Here is a 24,785-nt window from a genome sequence, read left to right as displayed (position 1 = left end):
TGTTTCTCTTTCATTACTAAATACATGCTTAATGACTGTTTCTTTAGCATGTTGTTGGATATCTTGAACAATCTCTTCCATGGAATTCACTACAGAATTCACTACACTTTGGCCTACACCTGCTGCCTTTAGATCAGAAATAACAGCTGCACAACTATTTACAAGGTCTGCTGAAGATAATTCCGACTCAGCCTCTAAATCAGGGGTGTCAAACTCAAATACACAGTGGGCCAAAATTCAAAACTGGAACAAAGTCGCGGGCTAACATTAATATTTATTTTCAAAAAAAATCTTCCTCTAGATATAAGAATGAATCTTTTTTTATGGACTCAAACAAGTTTTGCTGAAAACCTGAATATGGAACAAGCAAAGCTTAATACTAAACAATATATATATTAACTGTATAATACCAGTAGGCCAGCTCTAATAGTAATTTGGTATGGCTTCACGGGCCAAATGTAATCAGGCTGCGGGCCAAATCTGGCCCACGGGCCAGAGTTTGACACCTATGCTCTAAATGTTCAGGCACCACATCAACATTAGCAGTAGTACTTGTGTCCGTAACACTTTGAACTGCAAATTAGACTAACAATGTTCACTACCCACAGCTTTTGCCTCATAGTTTATATGGCATGGCCTTTTAGGTTGTCTTCCTTCAGTGGTTGCTGCTTCTTCAGGAGGTTCACACATTGTGAAGTTTAGAATGATTGTATCATCCGATGGAGAAGATGATGATGACAGAGATACACCTGTGCATTAAGGAACATGACCAAAGCAGAAGCATTAAATTTAACTGTTAATGCTTCAATCTCAACCTTTAAATTTCATATAAACATATACGTATGTGAGTGATTACCAAGTTCTTCATTGCTCAGCATGACTCGGAAGGTTACAGGTGACCCCTTCACTATTTCTTCAAACACCTCTGCGTCTACTTCTGTGTCAGACTGGTCAAACACCTTCATATCTAGCTGTCTGCCTTCTGGTATGTTAAATTTTAGGCACACTGAAGTAAGGTAAGAGAAAAGAAATGTTACAGAAATTGTTAAAAAAAAAAAAAAAAAGGCCATGCATTTTCTTATCAAATGGTAGAGTAAGGCTATGTCTTCACAAAATATTGATGAGATGAAGCTTAAGAATATAGGTAATTCTCATTCATTGTTGAAGTAGAAACAATTATCAACTTAGGTAGTTGACTTAGAATATAATTAAGCTTGTTTATTGACCAGGTAAACGTTGTTATCTTGTTTTATCCTGATATTCTAACCTTCTTTCATGAAAGCATCAAATGTCAGGGCCCTATTTCAGGAAGCCGGTTTAGAAAACTCAGAGTGAAAAACGATACTCAGGGTTGAGTAACCCCGAACTGTCCAACTCGGAATATTCGGTTTCAGAAAGGCTGATAACAATTAGTTCAATCAACACGGAGTTGCTTTAACCCCAAGTCAAGCGCGCGCACGAGGATACATAAAGCCCTGATTAGTGGAGCACAGATTAAGCGAGTCACCATGGAGACGGAGGGAAAGAAGGCGCGGTCAATGTATTTTACAGCGCTTGAGGCCGAAATTCTGATGGCAGCATATGCCGATAACATGCAAATTTTGCGGAAAAAAAGTAACACAGCCTCAGCTGCAAAACAAAGGGAGCATGCATGGCAAAACATAGCCGACAGAGTCAATGCGTGAGTGTTACTTTAAACATTGATCTAGGGATTTCCACCCATTTAACACGTTATTTTATTTTATTTTTTATTTTATACATTTTATTTTGTGACGTGATGTGAGCGCAGGTGCAACCCAACAGGCCCCAAACGTTCCTGGCAGCAAGTAAAAATGAAATATAAAAATATAGTCCAAACAGGTAAGGTGTAATTGTATTATGAGCCATAGTGCTTGGTCTGTTTGTCCCATGTAAATCAATTGCAGTTAGAGGCTACATTAATTTTCCTTCTGTAAGCACTTATTGAAATTATCTGAGCACATAACAAGTACATATTTGCTTACTCTGTATGCTCAAATGTGACCCGTTATAGCCAACAGAAAAAAAGCGGAGGCCCGAAAAACAGGTGGGGGTCCTCCACCACCACCACTCACAGAGGCTGAGCAGTTGGCCCTCAGCCAAAACAGTGGGCGCCCTGTGGCTGAAGGCATCTCTGCGGGGACATCCTCTGAGTCAGTAACCCCGCAAGACACAAGTGCCTACATAAGAGGTAAATTCAAAATAATACATGATGTGCATACATCCTTTCTTCACAGTCACCTTTGCAGTGCTACTCATTCATTTGATAAACTCTTTACCATAATGAATTATTTTGTAGTGAAGTTATTTTCCTACTGATTTTGCCTTCCCTCAGTCTTGGTTGTCTTTGAGAGCATAATGACAATGAAGTGTAAGGTGATTGGTATATGTTTGTTAATTGCCATTTGGTCCCTTGTAAGTTATAAGTGACCTGTATAAACCTCATATTCTATCAGTTGATGGTGATGGTGTACTGCATCTGGTGCAGCCTCCTGTTGAGCCAGACCAACATGCAGTTATGAGTACTCTTAATACTCCACAGATTATATGAGTTTACAGTAGAACAGCAATGTTGTTAATTTCTTTACTACAGGAAAATAATGAAGAAACATTGACAGCTGTTACAGAGGAGGAAGCAACAGAGACACTTTATGAGGTTTACATCTTACAATGGAAAATATAACAATTGAATAAAATGTGGTACTATAATAAAACCATGGACTTTCTATGTCTCTAACAGAGTGATGATGGAAATGAAGAGGAAGAGGGTCCAGCCACGTCTCCAACAAACCTTTCCTCAGTAAGATGTTCAGCACTGATTTACAACCAACCTAAGTAGGCATGTACTATGAATGTCAATGCTATTTTCTGTGTTTCAATAGCTCCCTGTAAAGCAGCTGTACAAGACCCATTTGATCAAGAAAATAAAAAAATGTGACTTGGAAATGGAACACTTCAAGCAGCAGATCCAAAAGACCAAGATTGAGATTTTACTGCTAGAACATCAGTTAAGGGTGGGTGAAGTGGTCAGAGATGGACGAATTATTTCAGTGTTATATACTTATACATAATAATATACTTATTAATACTTTGTGTACAGGAAATACAGGCGACCAATAAAGCCAGTTGAACAAAAAATCTGTTTATTCTTCTTTCAACATGTTGAGATGATGGGTCAAAGGAAATGATTGTGACATATGGTGTCTCTGACTGCTCTTCCATCTTGTATGTCCGTGGGAGGGTCAGGATGTTCATGGTTTGGATCACTGCTGATGTTTGGTTCAGAAGGACAGTGTTCTCCTCTAATTGTGGCAATGTTGTGAAGAATCACACATGCCACAATAATGTCACATGCCCTTTCTGGGGTGACCCTGAGTCTTTGAAGGCACTGGAACCGGGCCTTAAGCATTCCGATAGTCATTTCAACTCTGGCTCTTGTCCTGCAATGAGCCAGATTATATCGCTGCTGTGGGCCCGGTTCAGGGTCAGGGTAAGGGGTAAGCAAATAGGGTAAACATGGATACCCCCTATCACCAAGCAAGTAGCCAGTGAACTCTCCTAAGACAGAAGGATACACTTCAGTTCAAATGTCCCTGTAGCAATTGGTCTTTATATATTTTAAAGTATTTTCAACTCACCATGTCCAAATTTTGTGCTCAGTGTACATTCACAAAAAATTCGTGAGTCATGAACAGAGCCTGGCCACTTGGCTTCCACATTTGTCATAATGTTGGCAGCATCACATATGATCTTCACAGTGCAGAGAACACAAATTAGCATCCATTACTATAATGAAATAATTTGTTAGTTTGAAATGCTACAGGGAACTATGTACCTGTACATTAATGCTGTGGAAAGACTTCCTGTTCACATAGTCTCCTTCATTTACTGAAGGAGCAATGATTGGAATGTGAGTGCCATCTATACAGCCAATCACGCCTGGGAACCCTGAAAATAAATGTAAAATTTAAGTAGTAGTTCAAGTATCACCACATCATGAATTGAGTTTTGTTCATCCTGATACCTGCAATTTTGTGGAATCCCTCTTTGATAAATCTTGTGGGTCTATGACCGGGGAACACCACAGACGAGTACAGACGAGTACAGGAGCCTGGTTTGGAGCCTGCAATGCGTCCTGTCATAGAACCCTCCAACGCATAGTGAGAGCTGCAGAGAGGATCATTGGTGTCTCTCTCCCCTCCCTCCAGGACATTTACAGCACCCGTCTCACTAAAAAAGCCCTTTGCATAGCGGCTGATCCCACGCACCCAATGCAAAGCTTCTTCAAGCTGCTGCCGTCGGGGAGGAGACTGCGGAGTCTCCAGGCCAGGACCAGCAGGCTGAAGGACAGCTTCATCCATCAGGCTGTCAGGAAGCTTAACTCCCTCCCGATTCTGCCCCCTCTCTCCTCCACGGTCTCACTGAACTCTGTCACACACACACAAACACACACACTCTCTGACTCACTCACTGGCCTGCACCAGTTACCAGTCACTTTGTGGAGCATTGGACTGCCATTACCTCATAAGACTTTGTTGTTACACTTTCTCTTACCGTACATTACTAAATCTCCATTTGCACTATTTGCCTATTTGCACTACTCTGCCTGGTTTACACTCAATGTCACTTACCCATTATATTGTATATTGTATAGCTTTCTTGTTATATGTAAAATTGTATTTATTTAAATTTTTACTTTTTAATTATTTTACTTGCATTTTTAATCACTTTTATATTTAAATATATTTAAATGTTCATTTGCTATTTATCTAGGGATTGAGAGTAACGCAATTTCTATTCTCTGTATGTCCTGTACATGTGGCAGAATCGACAAATAAAGTTGACTTTGACTTTGACTTTGAGGAGACGTTTCAGTGCAACTGTAACATTCCTGACTGCCCGACAGACGGTAGCCTTGGAAACGTGCTCAGCATCACCAATATTATACAGAAAGCTCCCGTTTGCAAAAAAACGAAGTGCAATACAAATAATATGTACAGAACTGAGAGGATGTCCGCGATGTGTCACATGAGCAATATTAGGCCTGAGGATGTTATTCAAATGAATTATAGATTGTGCTGAAAAACGGTAACGTTCACACAGAAAATCATCAGGAAATGATCAAATGTCCAAACGCGCTCTAATCACTCTCTCCCGGCGGAGAGCTCTGCGGAGAATTTGGGCTTCAACATCTACTGGCTCTTCGAGGTAGGGGCACGCCATGTCCGACACTTCCTACTGTCAGGTTTCCGACAAAGAGGCGGAGACAGTCAGGGTTAGTTGTGGTAAACCTGCTAGGGGGCAGGTTAGCTTCACGGAGTGTGTCGTCATAGTGACTCACTCAGGATTCATCTGAACTCGCTTTGTGAAACCGAAAACCCAGAGTTTTCGTTAACTCAGGGTATACTTACTCAGAGTTTGCACTAAACCGGCTTTCTGAAATAGGGCCCAGGTCAGACAGCCTAACATACTTCTGCTCCCCACCAAACAAAACACGCAGCAACATATTCTGTTCACAAAACAAAAGAGAAAAAAATAATAAAGGAAAGAGTTTAAAACTGTGGATGTACTTTAGAGCTTTAGTTTTTATACAAAATAGAAGCAGTTAAAAGTCAATATTACTTAACAGCTACAGCATGAAGAAATAAGTAACAGATTAACTGCTAATAAAGATCCTTTATCAACCAGTGTTACTGCAAATGGACCAAGTGTGACTAACATCTAATATTGTTTAATAACTTTAGTCTACTTATCAAGTATTGGTCGCTCTTACTGCAATTCGCTTTATTTCTGTGAACAATTACTGTATATTAACATATCATTAACATTGCTGTCAATTAATTTATATAAAATAATCTGAATTAATTCTAAATTAGTGTAAGCCTTTGGCATTTGCTTAAAAGAATATAAATCAGTAGAGTAAACTTTATTGTAATGTTACCCACTTTTTCTGATAGTTCCTTCGAAGCTAATTAGCGATTATTAGCTTACTAATAAACGGTAATTTAGTTGCTAAAACTATCCCATTAGACATGTGACAATAATATTATCTAAGCTGCACTTAGAAGAAATACATAGTTAACATGTTTTAGGTTAATCTTAACTCAGTGAGAATATAACGAACATTTGAACTTTTAGCAATGGTTAGCATGTAGCTACTCGACAATATCATTAAACCTATGGGTAAATGCTGCTAACTCGACATCAGTGTAACTATAAAGAGCTATTTAGTTTAAAAATACTTACTAAACAATGTTACCAGTATGGGAATGTTAACTTAACTTACCTGACTGTGGTAGCTCTCAGACCGCACACGCCTGCGGACTGGTACTAATCAACACTGTGTGGAGTTATGTCTTCACTCCGTGTCTACAGAACTTTACACTGACTTTTAACTCTGACGTTAGAGCTGGTTTACTCCTCACAGAGTTGTATATACTCTCTCTAGGTTAAAATAGGTTTACACTGAAATATTGACACTCCATTTTTTACTGTGCAGCACGTATAGTGGCTGTGTCCTGTTTTAAGATCATACATGTAAAATTGTTGTCTGACCTCCGTCTGCATGCAGGTAAACTGAGGGTCTGTTGAGCTGATCGCTGGTTTCGTGAGAAAAATGTCAGCTCGTTCTTTATGTTACAGAAGCACAGAGACACAAGACCAGGCGGAAAGAGACGATCGTTCGGTGAAAATGAGAATCTGCGAATGCAACATGTGGAACAGGGAGAGTGGAATATGTAAACAAACCGGTTAACGTAACCCCCTCGGTGCACTCTGCATGCTAACTGTTAGCAGAGCTAGTGAAATCTCTGAAAACATCTGAGCACTTTTGCAAACATGTTCTATGTTGACAACCTGACCAGACATGTGAAGATTACGGCGCGACATTCGCAGCTAAAACACTGTTAAAAGTGTAGTTGGTGACAGAAAAACGGGATATTTTAAAACTACACCACCACCATTGCTGCCTGTGATTTGAAATGCATTCTGGGATACCTGGCTGCCCCAAGTCTACACAAGCAATCGATTATCTAGGATCGACCTGTTTTGACTTACTTTGCACGGCAACCAATCAAATGTTAGAGAAGCTGCATGGGCAGCGTTAACCCCGCCCCCTGAGTTTGATGGGTGAGGCTGACAGATAAAACTAGAAAAATTTGCATTTCCTGCGAAAATGCAGTGTGGATGCTTAAAGCTGAAGCTGTATGCAAAAAGTAGCTGAAAAAGCTGAAAAGTTGCAGAAATTGTAAAAACTTTGCAGAAGCAAAAGAAGTTTGCTAAAATGGAATAACTTAGCAGAACTGCAATATCTTAGAGGAAACATAATACTTGGCAGAAATACAATAGCATAGCAGAATTTAGCAGAAATATTGTAACTTACCAGAAACATGATAACTTCTCAAAAATACAAGAATTTAGGAGAAATAGTATAAGATAACAGAAAGATTATATTTAGCCAAAAATACTTAAACATTACAGAAACACTATGATTTAGAAAAATAGTACAACAGAGCAGAAATATTGTGATTTACCAGAGACACTGTGATGAACTATGAATATTGTAATTTTAAATTGAGACTATGTTTTAGCACAAATATTATAATTTGGCAGAAATACTATAATTTAGCAGAAATACTATATTAAGCACAAATCCTATAAAAAGCAGAAATGGTATGATTAAGCACAAATACTACATTTAGTAGAAATACTTTGTTTTAGCACAAATCCCATAAAAAGCAGAAATACTGTACTATGATTTAGTAGAAAAACTATAATTAATCAGAAATACTAAATTTAGCAGAAATACTATATTAAGCACAAATACTATAAAAAGCAGAAATAGTATGATTAAGCATAAATACTACATTTAGCAGAAATACTATATTAAGCACAAATCCTATAAAAGCAGAAATAGTATATTAAGCACAAATCTTATAAAATAGCAGAAATAGTATGATTTAGCACAATAGTAATAAGTTAAACAGAAAAATTGGAAAAGCAAAATGGACAGCTGAAAAAATGCTGAACATGCTGAGGGTCCCTCAAATATACTTGTTAAATGACAAAAATCTGCAAAAAAATTTATTACAGCCACACAATCACAAATATGTACACATGAGGAAACACACATGCACAGAGAGACCCACACACAAGATCCAATTCAGTCAACCAGTCTAAATATATTGAATTTAAATCTTAGAATGAGATCATCCCATTAAAAGCCTTTCTCTCTCTCTCTCTCTCTCTCTCTCTCTCTCTCTCTCTCTCTCTCTGTCACACACACACACACACACACACACACACACACACACACACACACACACACACAGGGAGAGAGAAGTAAGTTTCTAGGTCAGCCTGGGAGCTGCTGAATTTGAATCCACCAATCAGAGAGGCTGTGCACTTTTCCCCACCAAAACAGGTGCATCTGTTTACACACGCAGCAGCACAGAGAGACACAGGATTTTTGCAGTCTATTTCTCATAGTGACGACTCCCCTCAAACAAATGACCGTAATTTCCTAACCGTAGGGGCTAGAACGGTCATTCTTACACCGTTTTGTTCAGAAGAGATGGGGGAATCTTCAAGTGTTGACAATTTAATATTAAAATATGAATTTTTAGAGATATATGACATGGATGACTTGTTGACTTAGAAGCCACGAATTCCCCAATATGCAAATTTGAATGCCTGAGACCACATATGTGATTGGCTGGCTGGGAAGCCGTGCAGGCCCTGATTTGTGGATTTGAATTCCTCAGCCCTCAGATATGATTGGCTGGCTTAGAAGCCACGAAGGCCCCAATATGCAAATTTGAATGCCTCAGGACACTTATTTGATTGGCTGGGAAACTGTGCAGGCCCTGATTTGAAAATTTGAATGTCTAAGTCCTCACAGAGGATTGGCTGCCTGGGGACCTGGCAGAAATATATAGAAATACTATTATTAAGCATAAATACTACATTTAGTAGAAATACTATGTTTTAGCACAAATATTATAAAAAGAAGAAAAACTATAATTTAGCAGAAATACTATATTAAGCACAAATCCTATAAAAAGCAGAAATACTATAATTTAGAACAAATAGTATAAAAAGCAGAAATACTATAATTTAGCAGAAATACTATGTTAAGCACAAATCCTATAAAAAGCAGAAATACTATAATTTAGCAGAAATACTATGTTAGGCACAAATCCTATAAAAAGCAGAAATACTATAATTTAGCAGAAATACTATATTAGGCATAAATCCTATGAAAAGCAGAAATAGTATGATTTAGCAGAAATACTGTATTTAGCACAAGTACCGAAAAGTACCAGAAATACTATGATTTAGCAGAATAGTAATAACTTATTGAAACACAAATGCACAGAGGGACACACAAACACAGGCTCTAATCCAGTCAACCAGTCTAACTATGTTCAATTTAAATCCTACAATGACATGCTGTCAAATAAGGGCAGGGTCCTCTCTCTCCCACTAAACACACACACACACACACACACACACACACACACACACACACACACAGGGAGAGAGGACTAAGTTTCTAGGTCAGCCTGGGAGCTGCTGAATTTGAATCCACCAATCAGAGAGGCTGTTTACGTTTTCCCGCCAAAACAGGTGCATCTTTTTACACACGCAGCACAGAGACATAGACCTGCTTCTTTCAGTTTATTTCACATAGTGAGGATTCCCCTCAAACAAATGACCATAATTTCCTAACCATAGGGGCTAGAGCGGTCATTCTTACACCGTTTTGTTCAGAAGAGATGGGGGAATCTTCAAGTGTTGACAATTTATCATTAAAATATGAATTTTTAGAGATATATGACATGGATGACTTGTTGACTTAGAAGCCACGAATTCCCCAATATGCAAATTTGAATACCTGGAGCCCACATACATGATTGGCTGGCTGGGAAGCTGTGCAGGCCCTGATTTGTGGATTTGAATTCCTCAGCCCTCAGATATGATTGGCTGGCTTAGAAGCCATGAAGGCCCTAATATGTAAATTTGAATGCCTCAGGACACATATATGATTGGCTGGGAAGCCGTGCAGGCCCTGATTTGAAAATTTGAATTTCTCAGTCCTCACAGAGGATTGGCTGCCTGGGGACCTGGCAGAAATATATAGAAATACTATGATTAAGCATAAATACTACATTTAGTAGAAATACTATGTTTTAGCACAAATACTATAAAAAGCAGAATTACTATAATTTAGCAGAAATACTATATTAAGCACAAATCCTATAAAAAGCAGAAATAGGATGATTAAGCATAAACACTACATTTAGTAGAAATACTACGTTTGAGCAAAAATCCTATAAAAAGCAGAAATACTATATTAGGCACAAATCCCATAAAAAGCAGAAATAGTATGATTAAGCATAAATACTACATTTAGTAGAAATACTATGTTTTAGCACAAATAGTATAAAAAGCAGAAATATTGTAATTTAGCAGAAATACTATATTAGGCACAAATCTTATAAAATAGCAGAAATAGTATTATTTAGCACAATAGTAATAAGTTAAACAGAAAAATTGGAAAAGCAAAATGGACAGCTGAAAAAATGCTGAACATGCTGAGGGTCCCTCAAATATACTTGTTAAATGAAAAAATCAGCAAAAAAATGCACAGGGAGAGAGAAGTAAGTTTCTAGGTCAGCCTGGGAGCTGCTGAATTTGAATCCACCAATCAGAGAGCCTGTGTACTTTTTCCCGCCAAAACATGTGCCTCTTTTTACACACGCAGCACAGAGAGGCACAGGATTATTGCAGCCTATTTCTCATAGTGAGGACTCCCCTCAAACAAATGACCATAATTTCCAAACCGTAGGGGCTAGAGCGGTCATTCTTACACCGTTTTGTTCAGAAGAGATGGGGGAATCTTCCAGTGTTTACAATTTATCATTAAAATCTGAATTATTAAAGATATTTGACTTGTAATGCACCATAACTGAGTAGAGCGAAGCAAAAACTGCCTTGACTTGCCCTCAAACAACGCTTTCTAACTCGAAATCTATTTGGAGTATCGATATCATTCTTTCACCGTAAGAGACAGCAGGCTTTGGTGAACAATCATGGAAATTTTCAGGTCTCTGTGGAAATCCAACAAAAAGTTATGACGAGAGAAAAAAGTGGTTCATTTCCACAGTTTTAAATCTGAAGAAATCTGAGCGAAGGACGAATTTCCTACCCTCAAACAAGTCTAACTCATTTCAGAACGGTAATAGGTGAGAAAGAAATTCTTGAATTGTGAGCGTCAGGGGTGTCTGAAGATATTCGGGGACAAGCCTCATGTCTTAACTTTGCTTCGTTAAGGAGATATGACGATTCGAATATGCCTCTCATTACAGAAATTCAGCGGTGATTTTGAACAAGCTCTCCATTCACTTTATATGGAGAGTTTTCTGACCTTGTGTTAGTCTGAGGAGATTTGCAAAAATTCTATAAATCCCACAACAATGATGGTGACATTTTCTGAAAGCCAGCAAAAATACCTACGTTTTGATGTATAATTTGTGGAAGTTGAGTGAAAATTGAGCAAGTAGCAGGAAGTTGTTCGGACATGAAGTGAAAATTGCAAAACCTTCAGTGGCACACTGGAAGCCAAGAGCATAGCAACCATAACAACACATGTATTTTGTGAAAAATCACAATTTTGCAGCTCAAAACTTTAAGAGGCATAAAAGTAAAACAGTAAAACATTTGAAAAAGCTGAATCATACCAGAATAGCCCAATAATTTGTGAACATTTTAAAATTTGAATGGTTGTTCTAGGTGAAAGTATGAGGAAGTAGTTAAGTTTCAAAAACAAGCAAAATTTAGCAGAATTGCAGAAGTTTCCCATTCATTTCAATGGGACAAATTAAAGGAAAAAAGCTTAATATTTTAAAAAGTATAATAGTTAAAAATAGCAAAAATCGTAGCAGGAAAGAGCAAAAATAGCAGAATAGTTTAAAATTTGAACGGTGAAAATCGGCTGAAAATTGTGGAAGTAGTTTAACGGCGAAAAGTGTACGGAAGCAACTAGAATAATAATAATAATAATAATAATAAAGAATAAAGAGAAACAGGAACTCAATAGTGTGGATGCTTAAAGCATCCACACAATTATTTCAAGATGAGAGCCAGACGCCAGGACTGCCAAAATGAAATAAATAAATATAGCATTAAATAATTAATTAAATGTGTCAATAATTAATTAAATGTGTCAATAATTAATTAAAATGTGAAATACATAAATAATTAATTAAATGTGTCAATAACTAATTAATTACATGTGTCATAACTATTTATTTAATTAATTAATTCCAATTTTAATTAATTATTGCCACATTTAATTAATTATTTAATGATGTATTTAATTAATTCATTATGGCAGTCCTGGCGTTCCATAGTGCCCACCACCCAGTTTTAAATGCATGTAGACATTGAGGGTTCTCAGGAGGGGCCGTGCTGTACAGTACATGTACAGTGTCCATTTTTTATTTATTTATTTATTTATTAACCTTTATTTAACCAGGAAGATCCCATTGAGATTAAAAACCTCTTTTTCAAGGGAGACCTGGCCAAGATAGGCAGCAGCAGATGTCTCACAGTTACAGAAATTACTCAAACACAGGCAGCAACAACACACATGCAACAATAAGTGAAAGAATACAAATAAAATAAAAAATAAAATTCAATAAAATTCAAATAAAATAAAAAGTCAGTTAAAATGACAATCAATCTAATTGAAACAGTTGCATGTTATGGACTTGGCCTCAAGGATTCGTAGTTTAGATTTAAAATCACTTAATGAAATGAATTCAGTCATTTTCCATTCCTTCTGCAGTTTGTTCCAGGCCAAGGGTGCTAAATGGACAAAAGCTCTTTTACCAAGTTCAGTTCGGGCAAATGGAACAGAAAGCAACAAGTAACCATGCGGACCAAGAGAATACCGACCAGCATGTTTCATTACAAGCAGGGAACATATATAAGAAGGCAGCAACCCAAGTATCGCCTTATATATAAAACTGTATAAATGAGAGTTCCTCCGACTTACCAAAGCAGGCCATCCTACCTGAGAGTATAACTCACAGTGGTGAGTCTGAAATTTACGGTTAGTGATGAACCTCAGAGAAGCACGATACACAGAATCAACCATTCGAAGACATTGAGCAGAAGCATTCATATATAGAATATCACCATAATCCAGCACAGGCAAGAATGTTGCAGCAACAAGCCGCTTCTTTGTATTAAAAGAGAAACACAACTTATTTTGAAAATAAAATCTCAGTTTTAACTTCAGGTTTTTCACAAGATTCTCTACATGTGGTTTGAAGGTAAGCGAGTCATCAATTAAGATTCCCAGATATTTATAGGTGTGAACCAACTCTATTACCTTCAAGAGTGGTTACTGATGGGATTGTTTGGGCTCGTCTCCTTGATTTAGAAAACAACATGAGCTTTGTTTTGTCTGCGTTGAGAACAAGTTTAAGCTGATGTAATGAGTGCTGGACAGCAGAAAAGGCTTTCTGCAAGGAGTCGATGGCTTGGACAAGAGTTGAACCACAGCTGTAAATAACTGTATCATCAGCATAGAAGTGCAAGTTTGCATCTGGCACATGTAGACTAAGATTGTTTACGTAAATGATAAATAGAAGGGGACCTAATACAGAACCCTGTGGCACTCCGTTGTGCACTGTAACAAAGTCAGAACATAGACCGTCAGATTTAATGCACTGAGTCCTGTTACTGAGGTAGTTTGAGAACCATGCCACTGCTCTCTCAGAGAGTCCTGACTGGAAGAGTCTAAGTTTTAAAATACAATGATCAACAGTGTCAAATGCTTTTGACAAATCAATAAAAAGGGATGCACAGTGTTGTTTTTTATCAAGTGCAATAGTAATATCATTTACCACTCTAATTGCAGCTGTGATAGTACTGTGATTCTTCCTAAAGCCTGATTGATATTCAGATAAAATGGCATTGATGTGCAAAAACTCCTTTAACTGCTCACACACAAGAGCTTCAAGAACTTTAGCCAGCACAGATAGATTAGATATTGGTCTGTAATTAGTTAACACTGCTGGGTCGCCCCCTTTTAATAGAGGAGCAACAAAAGCTGATTTCCATACTGAGGGAATTTTATTCGTATCCAGTGTGAGGTTGAAAAGTGTTGTGAGAGGCTCTGCTACAAAATCAGCTGCCAGTTTCAAGAAGTAAGGATCTAGTAAGTCTGGCCCTGGAGATTTTCTAGGATCTAACAGTTTAAGAGCTTTACAGACCTCCTGCACAGAGAAAGGAACAAAGTTAAATGGCTGACCAGTGTACACCGGAAGGTTTGTGCCAGATTTTACAGAGACTGGGTTCAGAGAGTCAAACAAAGAGCCAGAAGATATAAAGTGCTTGTTAAAACAATTCATAATCTCCTTCCTATCATAAACAGGAACAGAATCCTTAAAAACATAGGTGGGTAGAGCGTGGGAGCTTTTACTCACTGAAAGAGACTTAATGATTTTCCAGAACTTCTGTGGATTATTTAGGTTCTCAGTGGTGACAGACAGATAATATTCTGTTTTAGCTTTCTTAATAGAGGAAGTACATCTGTTTCTTAGTTGTCTGAAAAGAAGCCAATCACTGGGGTAGCCTGTTTTCCTCGCTTTGGCCCAAGCCAGATTACGCTCATGAATGATATCTGCCAGCTCTTGGGAGAACCAGGGGTTTTCACGACCTTTTATCCTATATCTTCTTAATGGAGCATGTTTATTCACAATTTGCATAAACCCATCCTTAAAGAATGCCCACGCTAATTCTACATCAGGGATCAATCCTATTTTCTTCCAGTCATAATTTGACAAATCATGATAAAATGCTTGCTCATTAAAATGTTTAAGAGTTCTTTTAAAAATAATACCATGTTGTGACTTGGCCACTTTAGTATTTCTAATAGCAGCAACAACACAGTGGTCACTTAAGTCGTTACAAAAGACACCCAAAGATGAAAATTTATGAGGAACATTTGTCAAAATCAAGTCAATCAAGGTAGACTTTTCGGGGCTTTTGAGATTCGGCCGAGTGGGTAAATTGACCAGCTGGGTAAGACTGATAGAATCACAGAAAGATTTAAAATCATCTGAAACAGTTTTGAGCCAATCCCAGTTAAAGTCACCAGCTAGAACAAGCTCCCCATAATTTAGTCTGGACAGCAAAAGGTTTAAAGAACGCAGAGCTTCTGTGGAGGCAGAAGGGGGTCGATAGCAACAAGCAACTGTTATGCAAAGACCCTTTGCAACATTCACATTCAGAGCCAAAAATTCCAATTGTTTGCAAATTGATTCTGATAGAACTATTGTAGCATCAAATTTTGACTTAACATAAGCAGCAACACCACCACCTTTCTTAAACCTATCGGTGCGATAGATATTGTAGCCAGCCATGCTAACATGTTCATCAGATATATATTTAGACAACCAAGTTTCAGAAATGAGGACAATATCTGCATCTGTTGATTGAACCCAGATCTTGATCATATCCATCTTGGGTAACAAACTGCGCACATTAAGATGAACTATCTTCAGCCCAGGTGAGGATTTAAATTCAGATGGTGTCTGGCTACATTGCAGCTCAGGGCCTGGGTTAGGTTGCACATTACCAGATAAGAGCAGTAGTAAGACGATCAGAAGTCTCTGCTTTGTACTTATTGATTTTGACGTGTGAAATGTTGACACAAAGCAGGATTTTTCGTAACTAATTTTGTAATTGTACAAAGCAAGAAGGTTTTGAAGATGAGGTAAATCTTTCTGTAGTTCAAAATGATTAATGTCCTGTTCCAAATACATTGGAAATTGTACAGGATGTATAGCAGCAGTGACGCATGTAGATCTGGGAACCATGTCTCGCAGAATGGGGTCACTGTTAAATGTTCTCATCTTAGAAAAATTGAGAGTCCAAAAGTCCCCCACGGCCAATAAGCAAAGTAAAGTTATTAAAAAAGCCATTATCCAAAACACAATGATTGTTGATGCTGAATTAAATAGGCTGCACAAACCTAGGATGGCAAGTAAGGCTCCAGCCAAAAGTTCGGGTCCTGGTGGCTTGCTAGCAGAGGGCTTCTGCTAGCACATTCACCAATGTGGTGTAGAAGGCTTCAATCAACAGCACAGCGCCCGATGTATTGCAGATAAGCTTTTCGAGCAGCACAGGCCTTGGTGTGGTGCTGATGTCTTGCACTAGCAACACAGATGCAGTTTGTTCAGCCGGCAGCAAAGGCCCTGGTGTGCTGCAGACGGCCCCAGCCAGCAGCACAGGCCCTGGGGTGTTGCCTATGGGTCCAGACGGCAGAACAGGCCCTGGTGTGCTGCAGATGGCCCCAGCCAGCAGTACAGGCCCTGGGGTGGTGCAGATGGGTCCAGCCGGCAGTACAGGCCCTGGTGAGGCTCAGTTGGTTTATGCTAGCAGAACAGGCCCTGGTGAGGCTCAGTTGGTTTAAGCTAGCAGAACAGGCCCTGGTGTGGTGCCTATGGGTCCAGCCGGCAGTGCAGGCCCTGGTGAGGCTCAGTTGGTTTATGCTAGCAGAACAGGCCCTGGTGTGGTGCCTATGGGTCCAGCTAGGCCCTGGTGCGGTGCAGATGGCCTCAGCCAGCAGCACAGGTCCTGGGATGGTGCCGATGGATCCAGCTGGCAGCACAGGCCCCGGTGCAGTGAGATGGCCTCAGAAAACAGCACAGGCCCTGGTTGAGGCTCAGTTGGTTTATGCTAGCAGCACAGGCCCTGGTGTGGTGCAGACAACCTCTGGTAGTAGCAGAGGTCCCCCCCAAAAAAGACCACTTTCCAAGAATTTACAGAATAGTTTAAAATACTCTTTGTGTCTGTATCCAGGTTGGATGAGCGCCGAGTATTTGTATATGTGTGCATGAGGGTGGGAATGCATGTTTAGGTCTGTGTGCGCCTATTCGTCTGTGTCTATATGTCAGCTCGGGTCTTACACTCCACCCCCTTGGAACATCTCAGGCCCTCCAAGGTATGGAGGCTTATTTCCCCTCACCACACTCCCTGCTGGTGGCTGATGCCCTCAGACATCGGTGCGTTCTTGGTGTCCAGGGCTGGACGCTCAGGTCTGTACCAGCTCACTCCCCGGTACGGCTGCTTGGTGGGGCCTGGTGCCTGTGGCTCGGTCGGGCCCCTTGCGGGGGCTCGATTCACTCTGGCACAGCTGACTGCCGGCAGAGCCCGCGTGTACGTCACTGCAGCCCCCTCTGGCTTCTGCTCTGTGGCTGTTGGGTGACCCCTCATCTGGGGTTCTCCTCAGCTCTTCCCAGGAAGGTGGCACGGTTGCCCCTCCGGTGGTCCTCTTTGGGCGCTCGCACTCTGGGGGCCTCTGGATGTCTGGGGCCTGGATCTCCTCCATGCCTGCTTCATGCCCTGGGGGACGGGGCTGTGGCTCCCCACACCAGCAGATCGTTACATGGAGAAGCCTTTTGAATAGACGAGCACTCATCCACACAGGTGTTCACACACACAAGCTACACCTTTCTTGGCTGCTACCTCAAACCACATTATGCGATGTCAATCTTGCGTGCTGCACAATCACATTCAGTATTTAATATTTACTGTTATTTACACTTAGCTAGATTATTGCAATGGTGTTGTGTTATTATGTTGCTCTCTTTTTTGCTTGTTTTCTCTTATTTTCTTCTCTCAACAGGTGACCTGGGAGATATTTTTTAAGTGCCCTTTCTCACTGTCCCTCTTCCCCTTTTCTTCCTTCCTTCCTTCCTATCCCCCAGTCATGTCTGTCCTATCTGTAACAACTGAAAATAAATTAAAATAAATAAATAATAACAAAGGTTGATCAAATGGACCAATATGGCAAGGCCGTGATGGTCCATTTGGTAAATTAAGTTAGTTGGGCATCTTTTTTGGCCTTCAGACAATAATTCTGATGGCTAAAAAACGAAACGGGACAACAACAAGAAAAGAAAGAAAGAAAGAAAAAAGTAATAAAAATGTATCTAAAACATATTTTAAGATGAATCTTTTTATGACTGAGTAAAAAAAAATGCTAAAATTCGAGTGCAGTGTTGAGTAAAATGGTTTTATTAAAATTTAATTGACCCTTTGAAATTATTTGTTGGAAGTCTTAAATCCCACTGAACAGGGGAAGAGAAAGAGACAGAGACACAAAGATAGCAACACAGAGGTAAATAAACATGGAGACAAGACACTGAGAATAAGACAGAAGGGGAAATGCCCAAAGTCTCATATCTCTGACAAGTTAAGTCACTTTTATTCATAAAAAAACCCAGAACTTAAATATAATTATAAACCACACATAAACATAATCATAGAACAATTAAAAGTAAAACATACCAAAAACACATCAAATGGAGAGTGAAGCAAATATTATTAATAACAACAAATGCACATATTAATAATATAAACCAAAATCCTTCAATAAAAAGGCTACAAACAGAAACAACAATTTGAAACAGCAATAAGAAAACAGTGAAAGTGACTACAGATATAGACCTTCCTAGGGAGGCCTGAAGTGCAAACATACCCTCTACACTCCCTTCATAAAACAGGGGACCATGATTACCACCATAGTTGGCCGGTCTGAAGGCACTGACCTCAACTTCCATACAATGTTTGAGCAGGACAACCAGGACAGACCCACAACATACAGAGCCTTAAGTGACCGCAGGCAAATCTCATCCACCCCACCACCACAGTGATGGGCAAGTCTCCCTGCCCACTGTACAAAATGTGCTTCACAGACGTTGTTTCATGTTGTAAAGATTGTGCCTTAAAAAAATAGCCACAAGAAGTTTTAAAGAAATCTTTATTTCACTTTTAAGACACATAACCAACACCAACATACGAATCAACAGGATGAGCACATGCTGAAATTCAGTCTTCATGAAAATCAAGATTAAATCACAAAATGTTTGGTCTCATGTGTGTTTCTTTCCAGCTTTGACTCTGTGGAGTAAAACCTCTCCACTAAACAAAAAAATAAAACATCTCAGCAACTTTTTTGTCACCTCCACAGCTCAACACGATACAAATATCACATCAAATGAATGTAAATACGTGTTTCATCTTCATTACAGGTTTTAATGGAATATGCAACAAACAGAATTAGGGCTGTGACATATCATATGATCTGCAATAATACTGGTATAAATGTTTACAAAAAAGTGTGTTTAGAGGAACATCATGTGTTTGCATTCACCCCAATGAGTCAACCCCAGTCATGTCTCACAGCCAGAGCCATATGTCGGGCTCCAGTCACAGTTTGGTAGCTGAATGTTCGCAAAATATGCAAGAAAACTTTTCCCACTGAAAGTGAAAAAAGCAAACCTGTTACAACACTTTAAGCAAAAACACACTTGAGTACAACCGGGCTGTGAAGGCACGTGAGCAGGAGATACTAGCAGCAGTGATGTGCGACCCAAAGGTAAACAAATGATTCAACCATGCATCACTGGAGCACTCGCGAGTTACATTTCATATAACAGCAAGAGCAGTCAGTGGATGGAAATTACTGATGTGCTACACGGTGGAAAAGCAGGAGGTTAAAAAGCTCGACCCAAGATGAAACAAACCAGGTAGAATTTCTTTTCCTTATATGACAGAATTGTGCAGGCTCCGCATTACAAGGTTATTTTGGATATTAAGCTAGAGTGTAAGCACTTGTAATACACTTTTCTTAAAACTTCCAGGAAAAACACCCCTGAGGATACTTATGTGCTCATATTTCATGTATGCCGTGTCACTAACATTGCACTATAATGTTGTTCATAGAGTATTTAAAGGTAGAATGGGAGGCAGAGCCTTCAGCTTTTAAGATTAGACTTAAAACTTTCCTTGTTGCAGATGGGGGTCCCTCCCTGAGCCTGGTTCTGCTGGAGGTTTCTTCCTGTTAAAAAGGAGTTTTTCCTTCCCACTGTCGCCAAAACGCTTGCTAATAGGGGGTCATATGACTGTTTGGGTTTTCTCTGTTTTCATTGTATTATTGTTGGGTCTTTACCTTACAATATCAAGCACCTTGAGGTGGCCACATTTTCACACTTTGAATTAGCTAAGCTGTCATCAGTGACAGCAGCTCACTGGAAGAGAAAGATGGAAAATCCATCATTTACTTACACATATAAATGCTGCTGCCTGCCGAGCTGATAAAATGTACATTATTTTTTTTAAATGTAAGTTTCTTGAAATATTATTTTGAGGCTATATCTCCCACCCCTACATACAATAAACAATACAGAGTTTTTTAAGGAAGGAGGTCATCTGATCTGCTCTGATCTGGCTTCTCAGTGGACTGCTTCATCTGACAGTTCTCCCACTTTTAACTAGTGTGAATCCTCATGTGTCTTTGTAACTGTATCCTCTGAATGAAGCTTTTCACCTGTGTGGATTCTCATGTGAGTTTTCAAGTTTATCATCAGGCTGAATCTTTTTCCGCAGGTGCTGCAAGAATGTGGCTTCTCACCTGTGTGAACCCTCATATGTCTCGTTAGTTTGGATCTGTACTCAAAGGTTTTTCCACAAATCTCACATTTCACAAACTTTTTACTTGTGTCAGTTTTACGCTGACTCTCTGACACAGGAAAGTTGTCTTGCTGATCTCTGCTCTCTGGTTCAGGAGAGCTGGAAGAAAGGAGATGTTCACTGTCCAGCTCTGGCTCACTTTCCTCATAAGTAGGAGCCACCATGAAGATAATAATGCCTTCAGTCTCCTGCTTCACTACAAGCTGATCTACGTCCTGACTGGTGCAAGGTTCCTCCTCTTCCTCTTTTATCTGTGGAAGCTCCGGATCCTCCTGGTCGAGACTGAAGTTTCTCTCCTGGTCCCCAAAAACCAGTTCCTCCTCACATTCATGCTGTTGTGGGAAAGCTGAGGTGACAAATGGACAAAATTACTTGTCTTAGATAAATATAGAAGTATAACAAGAATGACTACTCGGCAGTGGTGTCTACAGCTGTCCATTTCCAACTCTACAACAGAGTTTAATCAAAATATCATCCGAAATATCATCATATCATTTACCCAGACCTGGAAACTGTTAAAATAAGATTTCATGCACTCACTTCTAACACGTTAGTAAATTTCTATGCACCAATCACAGTTTGTCCACCAATTACTGTTGGAAAGATGTTTATGTAAATGATAAGACAAACATCAGACAGAAGGGGAAATTTAAAAGTAGGATTAAAATATGGGGATAAAAAGCAGCGAAGCTCTCAGAAAACCTCGACTAACAATCAGCTGAGTTTATTTAAACACTGGCCTTGAAGAACTCTGATGTGTTTCCAAAATATCTTCATTGAATGAATTAAAGTCATATTAATTTTTAGGTAAGACCATTACGGTTTTACATACCCCTGCTGTGTAAGTTCATTTCAGGTTTCCAGATGTTATCCAGCTGTCTGAGCTGCTCTTCTTCAGTCCAGATGAGGCCTTCGTCCTCCTGTTTGAGTACAATCTTTTCTACGTCATCGCTGATGCAGAGTTCCTCCTCTTCCTCTTTGATCTGTGGAGGATCTGGGCCCTCCTGGTCCAGACTGGAGTTCCTCTCCTGGTTGGAGACCTGCTGGTCATACAGGCCCTCCTCTTCCTCACACTTCATGTTAGGGGGAGATCTTGAGGAACAAAGGGTCACTGAGGAAAAAGGTTAATAATGTGATGACAGGAAAACACATCTGAGCAAATATAGTCCACTCTGAGCATGTCCTCATATGGGAGTGAAATTTAAACTGTACAAATGTGAAAAATGAAAGTGTAAGTTACTCTCGAGCTCTGATACTCTTATTAGGAAAGTTCAGAGTACAAATCATTCAGGTAGCTGCTGCCAGCTTCACGCTGCAAGTAAATGTTTGTCATTGTTGTAGATTAAACTGAAAATCTCACAGTGCCATAGCAGATAAGTACCAGTCAGGTTTCACAGCCAGTCATTGCACAGAATCAACCCAACTAAAGTCATCAGTGATCTGAAGATTATTAGGGACTCAGAGTTTCAGTCTTAGTTCTATTTGATCTCATTGCTGCCTTTGATACTGTTGATCATGACATTTTAAATCAAAGGTTTCATCATTTAGTTGGTTTAACTGGACAGTTCTCAATTGGCTCTCGACCTTTGACCCAGTTAAACCTCTCAGGTCATCAGGTTCAGATCTGTTAACTGTTCCCAAAATCAGATGTAAGTGTGCTAAGAGTGTGTTCAGTTACTGTGCTCCTGTTCTTTGGAGCATGCAGCCATAGTTTGCCTGCTGTGGCTGCATTCAAAACTAACAACTATGTTTCCATGCTTTGTGAATAACACTGACATCTGTGAGATTTGAGCTGATTTAGTTCGAGTTAAGACTGTTTATTAGAACATTACAAAGTTATTTTAAAAACTTCATCATTTTCTTGAACCCAAATATAATTCAGTTGAAAAATATACATTTTAACATGAGGTGAGGATGGTGGGGGAGGCACGATGGTCTTGTAGGGTTAGACCCTGATTAAGGGGTATTTTTGAAAGTAAAGCCCATCTCTCAAAGTCCCTGCCGGCCTGCCTCCACCTCGGGAAGTCTGTGGGTGCAGACGGAGGTGAGGAGCACCACAGGCGGCAGAGGACTGTCTGTAGCCCCGGAGTGAGGGTCAGAGAGCCGAAGCAGACAGCGAACTGTGGCACAGTGCAGAAAACAGAAGCTTTCCCTCCCTGCCTCCTTTATCTTAATCTTCTAAATAAATCTTCTATAAAGGCACTTTCTCTCGGTCTCAAGGTTTGTTTAATGCTAAAAGTTTACCGTAAAAAAGAGACGCACTTGTGTGATTAGCCGCTCCCTGATTTCAGTATGTTAGCCTACAAGCTGAGCTCTGATCAGGTCCTACATGAGTTGTATTCTTGTGTTAGTCCACTGAGACCATCGCAGTTTTACCTGTTATGCGTAACTTTATCTCGGGTTTCCGGCTGATATCCAGCAGTCTCTGCTGAAGGTTGATCTCATACTGGACGATCAGACGTTCTGTTAACCTCAGAGCAGATTTCTTCTGCAGCAGTCAGCCGGTCTCTCCACTATTGCTTCTAAACGAACAATAAAAAAAATGTAATTATAGAAAAACACTTCTGAGAAGATAAAGTTTTAGTTAAAGTCTGTAATGAGGGCATGTTGCTCACATTTGCAGGTGAAATTAAAAGTGTGTAAAAATGAAGTTATTTGTGCACTCTGGTGCAAATGAGAACTTGAGTTCTGACATTTTTCAGCAACATTAAGAGTAAAAAAAACCTTTCAAACAAAAAAGAACTCACTTATTACTGACTGACTGATGATCTATTTTGGAGTTGATCTCGAAACTGATCTACATCTTGATATTTTTCAAAATAATCTTCACTATTGGGGGTGGCTGTAGCTCAGGCGGTAGAGCAGATCATCTACTGATCGGTTCGATTCCCGGCTTCACCTAGTCTGCATTTCAAATATCCTTGGGCAAGATACTAACTCCAAGTTGCCTCAAGTTGCTCTTTGATCTGTGGAATGTGTGTCTGAATGTTGGTAGAAAGCACTAAGAAAAATGTGCTTGTGCGAATGGGAGTGAGTGGGTGAATGCACAAGTTTTGTAAAGCGCTTTGAGTGCTCAAGATTGAGTAGAAAAGCGCTATATAAGAACCAGTCCATTTAAAACTCCCTGTCATGTTTTCACGAATACACATTAAATAGATCTGACTGATACAAACTGTAGGTTTAATATTAATGTTAACACTTCAGAAAAGCCATTACAGTTTTACCGCTGGTCTGTAAATCTTTCTCAGGTTTCCAGATGTTATGCAGCTGTCTGAGCCGCTCTTCCCCGCTCCAGACGACGATGCCTTCATCCTCGTGTTTCACTACAAGCTGTTCTCCCTCTTGACTGATGCAGAGTTCCTCCTGTTCCTCTTTGATCTGTGGGGGATCTGTGTCCTCCTGGTCCAGATTGAAGTTCCTCTCCTGCTTCCAGACCTGCTGGCCAGCCAGATCTTCCTCCTCCTTACACTTCATGTTGATGTGGGACTTGAGGAACAAAGTAAAAAGAAAAAGATTAGACAGGTAAAGGTGCAGCCTCAGTCAGCAGGGCTGTACACTGTGAGCATGTTGCTCACATATGTGAGAGAGGTTTGTACAAATGTTTCAGAAGCACCATGTGACTCCCTCTCTTTGTTGGAAAGTCTTATTAATTCACTTTATAACTATTACTTTGAAGATAAATTTCTACCATCACAAAAATATTATGACCTCTTTAAAAACAAACAACGGCAACTACATGACTTAAATTCCATGTTTAGATGAAGGTAATGGTCAATGCCTTTTGACAGGGGAAAAACCTCCACACAGAAGAATCTTACTTGGCTGAATCATAAATTATTCACCATGATTAAAACTGCAGATGAGCAATAATCTGCATTTTATTTTAGCCAAAGAGGAATGTTTCTGTTTGTCTGTGATCTGACTTTTTCTGCTGGGTCCAAATTTCATTTTATCCTGTGTAAGTTTGTTTCTCTTCCTGTTAACTAGCAAAGTCAAAATCACCTTGATTCATTTAACTTTAATTCAATTATAAATGTAATCATTTTATTGAACAATTAATTTCATTTCAATGAAAAACAATTACTTAAAAGAAAGAGATTAAGTTGGAGAGAGACATGTGGCCATCTTTTAGTGAGTTAGACCCTGATTAAGGGGTATTTTTGAAAGTAAAGCCCATCTCTCAAAGTCCCTGCCGGCCTGCCTCCACCTCGGGA

General features: G+C 39.5%; 2 protein-coding genes across 4 annotated transcripts; both read right to left on the bottom strand.

Annotated features, from left to right (window-relative positions):
* Window positions 1–293: 293 nt before the first annotated feature.
* On the bottom strand, window positions 294–24,615 carry LOC309694582 (uncharacterized protein). 2 transcript variants are annotated; one of them, XM_082514774.1, is made up of 4 exons: window positions 23,796–24,081; window positions 22,948–23,093; window positions 21,404–21,682; window positions 18,843–20,917 (listed from the first exon to the last, which is right to left on the bottom strand). In XM_082514774.1, exons 3-4 carry the CDS (start codon window positions 21,648–21,650, stop codon window positions 20,373–20,375), a joined length of 792 nt encoding a protein of 263 aa, XP_082370900.1. In that variant the 5' UTR covers window positions 21,651–21,682; window positions 22,948–23,093; window positions 23,796–24,081; the 3' UTR covers window positions 18,843–20,372. The 2 variants fall into 2 exon arrangements, with proteins under 2 accessions (XP_082370901.1, XP_082370900.1); XM_082514775.1 differs by lacking the exons at window positions 18,843–20,917; window positions 21,404–21,682; window positions 22,948–23,093 and adding exons at window positions 294–749; window positions 857–1,006 and having other exon boundaries at window positions 23,796–24,615.
* LOC309694564 (putative nuclease HARBI1) lies at window positions 2,589–7,114 on the bottom strand. Of its 2 annotated transcripts, XM_082514751.1 has the most exons (5): window positions 6,305–7,114; window positions 4,043–5,527; window positions 3,854–3,966; window positions 3,657–3,768; window positions 2,589–3,576 (listed from the first exon to the last, which is right to left on the bottom strand). In XM_082514751.1, exons 2-5 carry the CDS (start codon window positions 4,377–4,379, stop codon window positions 3,194–3,196), a joined length of 945 nt encoding a protein of 314 aa, XP_082370877.1. In that variant the 5' UTR covers window positions 4,380–5,527; window positions 6,305–7,114; the 3' UTR covers window positions 2,589–3,193. The 2 variants fall into 2 exon arrangements, with proteins under 2 accessions (XP_082370877.1, XP_082370876.1); XM_082514750.1 differs by lacking the exon at window positions 6,305–7,114 and having other exon boundaries at window positions 4,043–6,289.
* Window positions 24,616–24,785: the final 170 nt, after the last annotated feature.

This window comes from Aulonocara stuartgranti (assembly GCF_965226115.1).
Source record: "Aulonocara stuartgranti genome assembly, chromosome: 18".
Lineage (NCBI taxonomy): Eukaryota > Metazoa > Chordata > Actinopteri > Cichliformes > Cichlidae > Aulonocara > Aulonocara stuartgranti.
The sequence above is the reverse complement of the archived record's forward strand: the minus strand, read 5'-3'. Positions and strand labels throughout refer to the sequence as shown.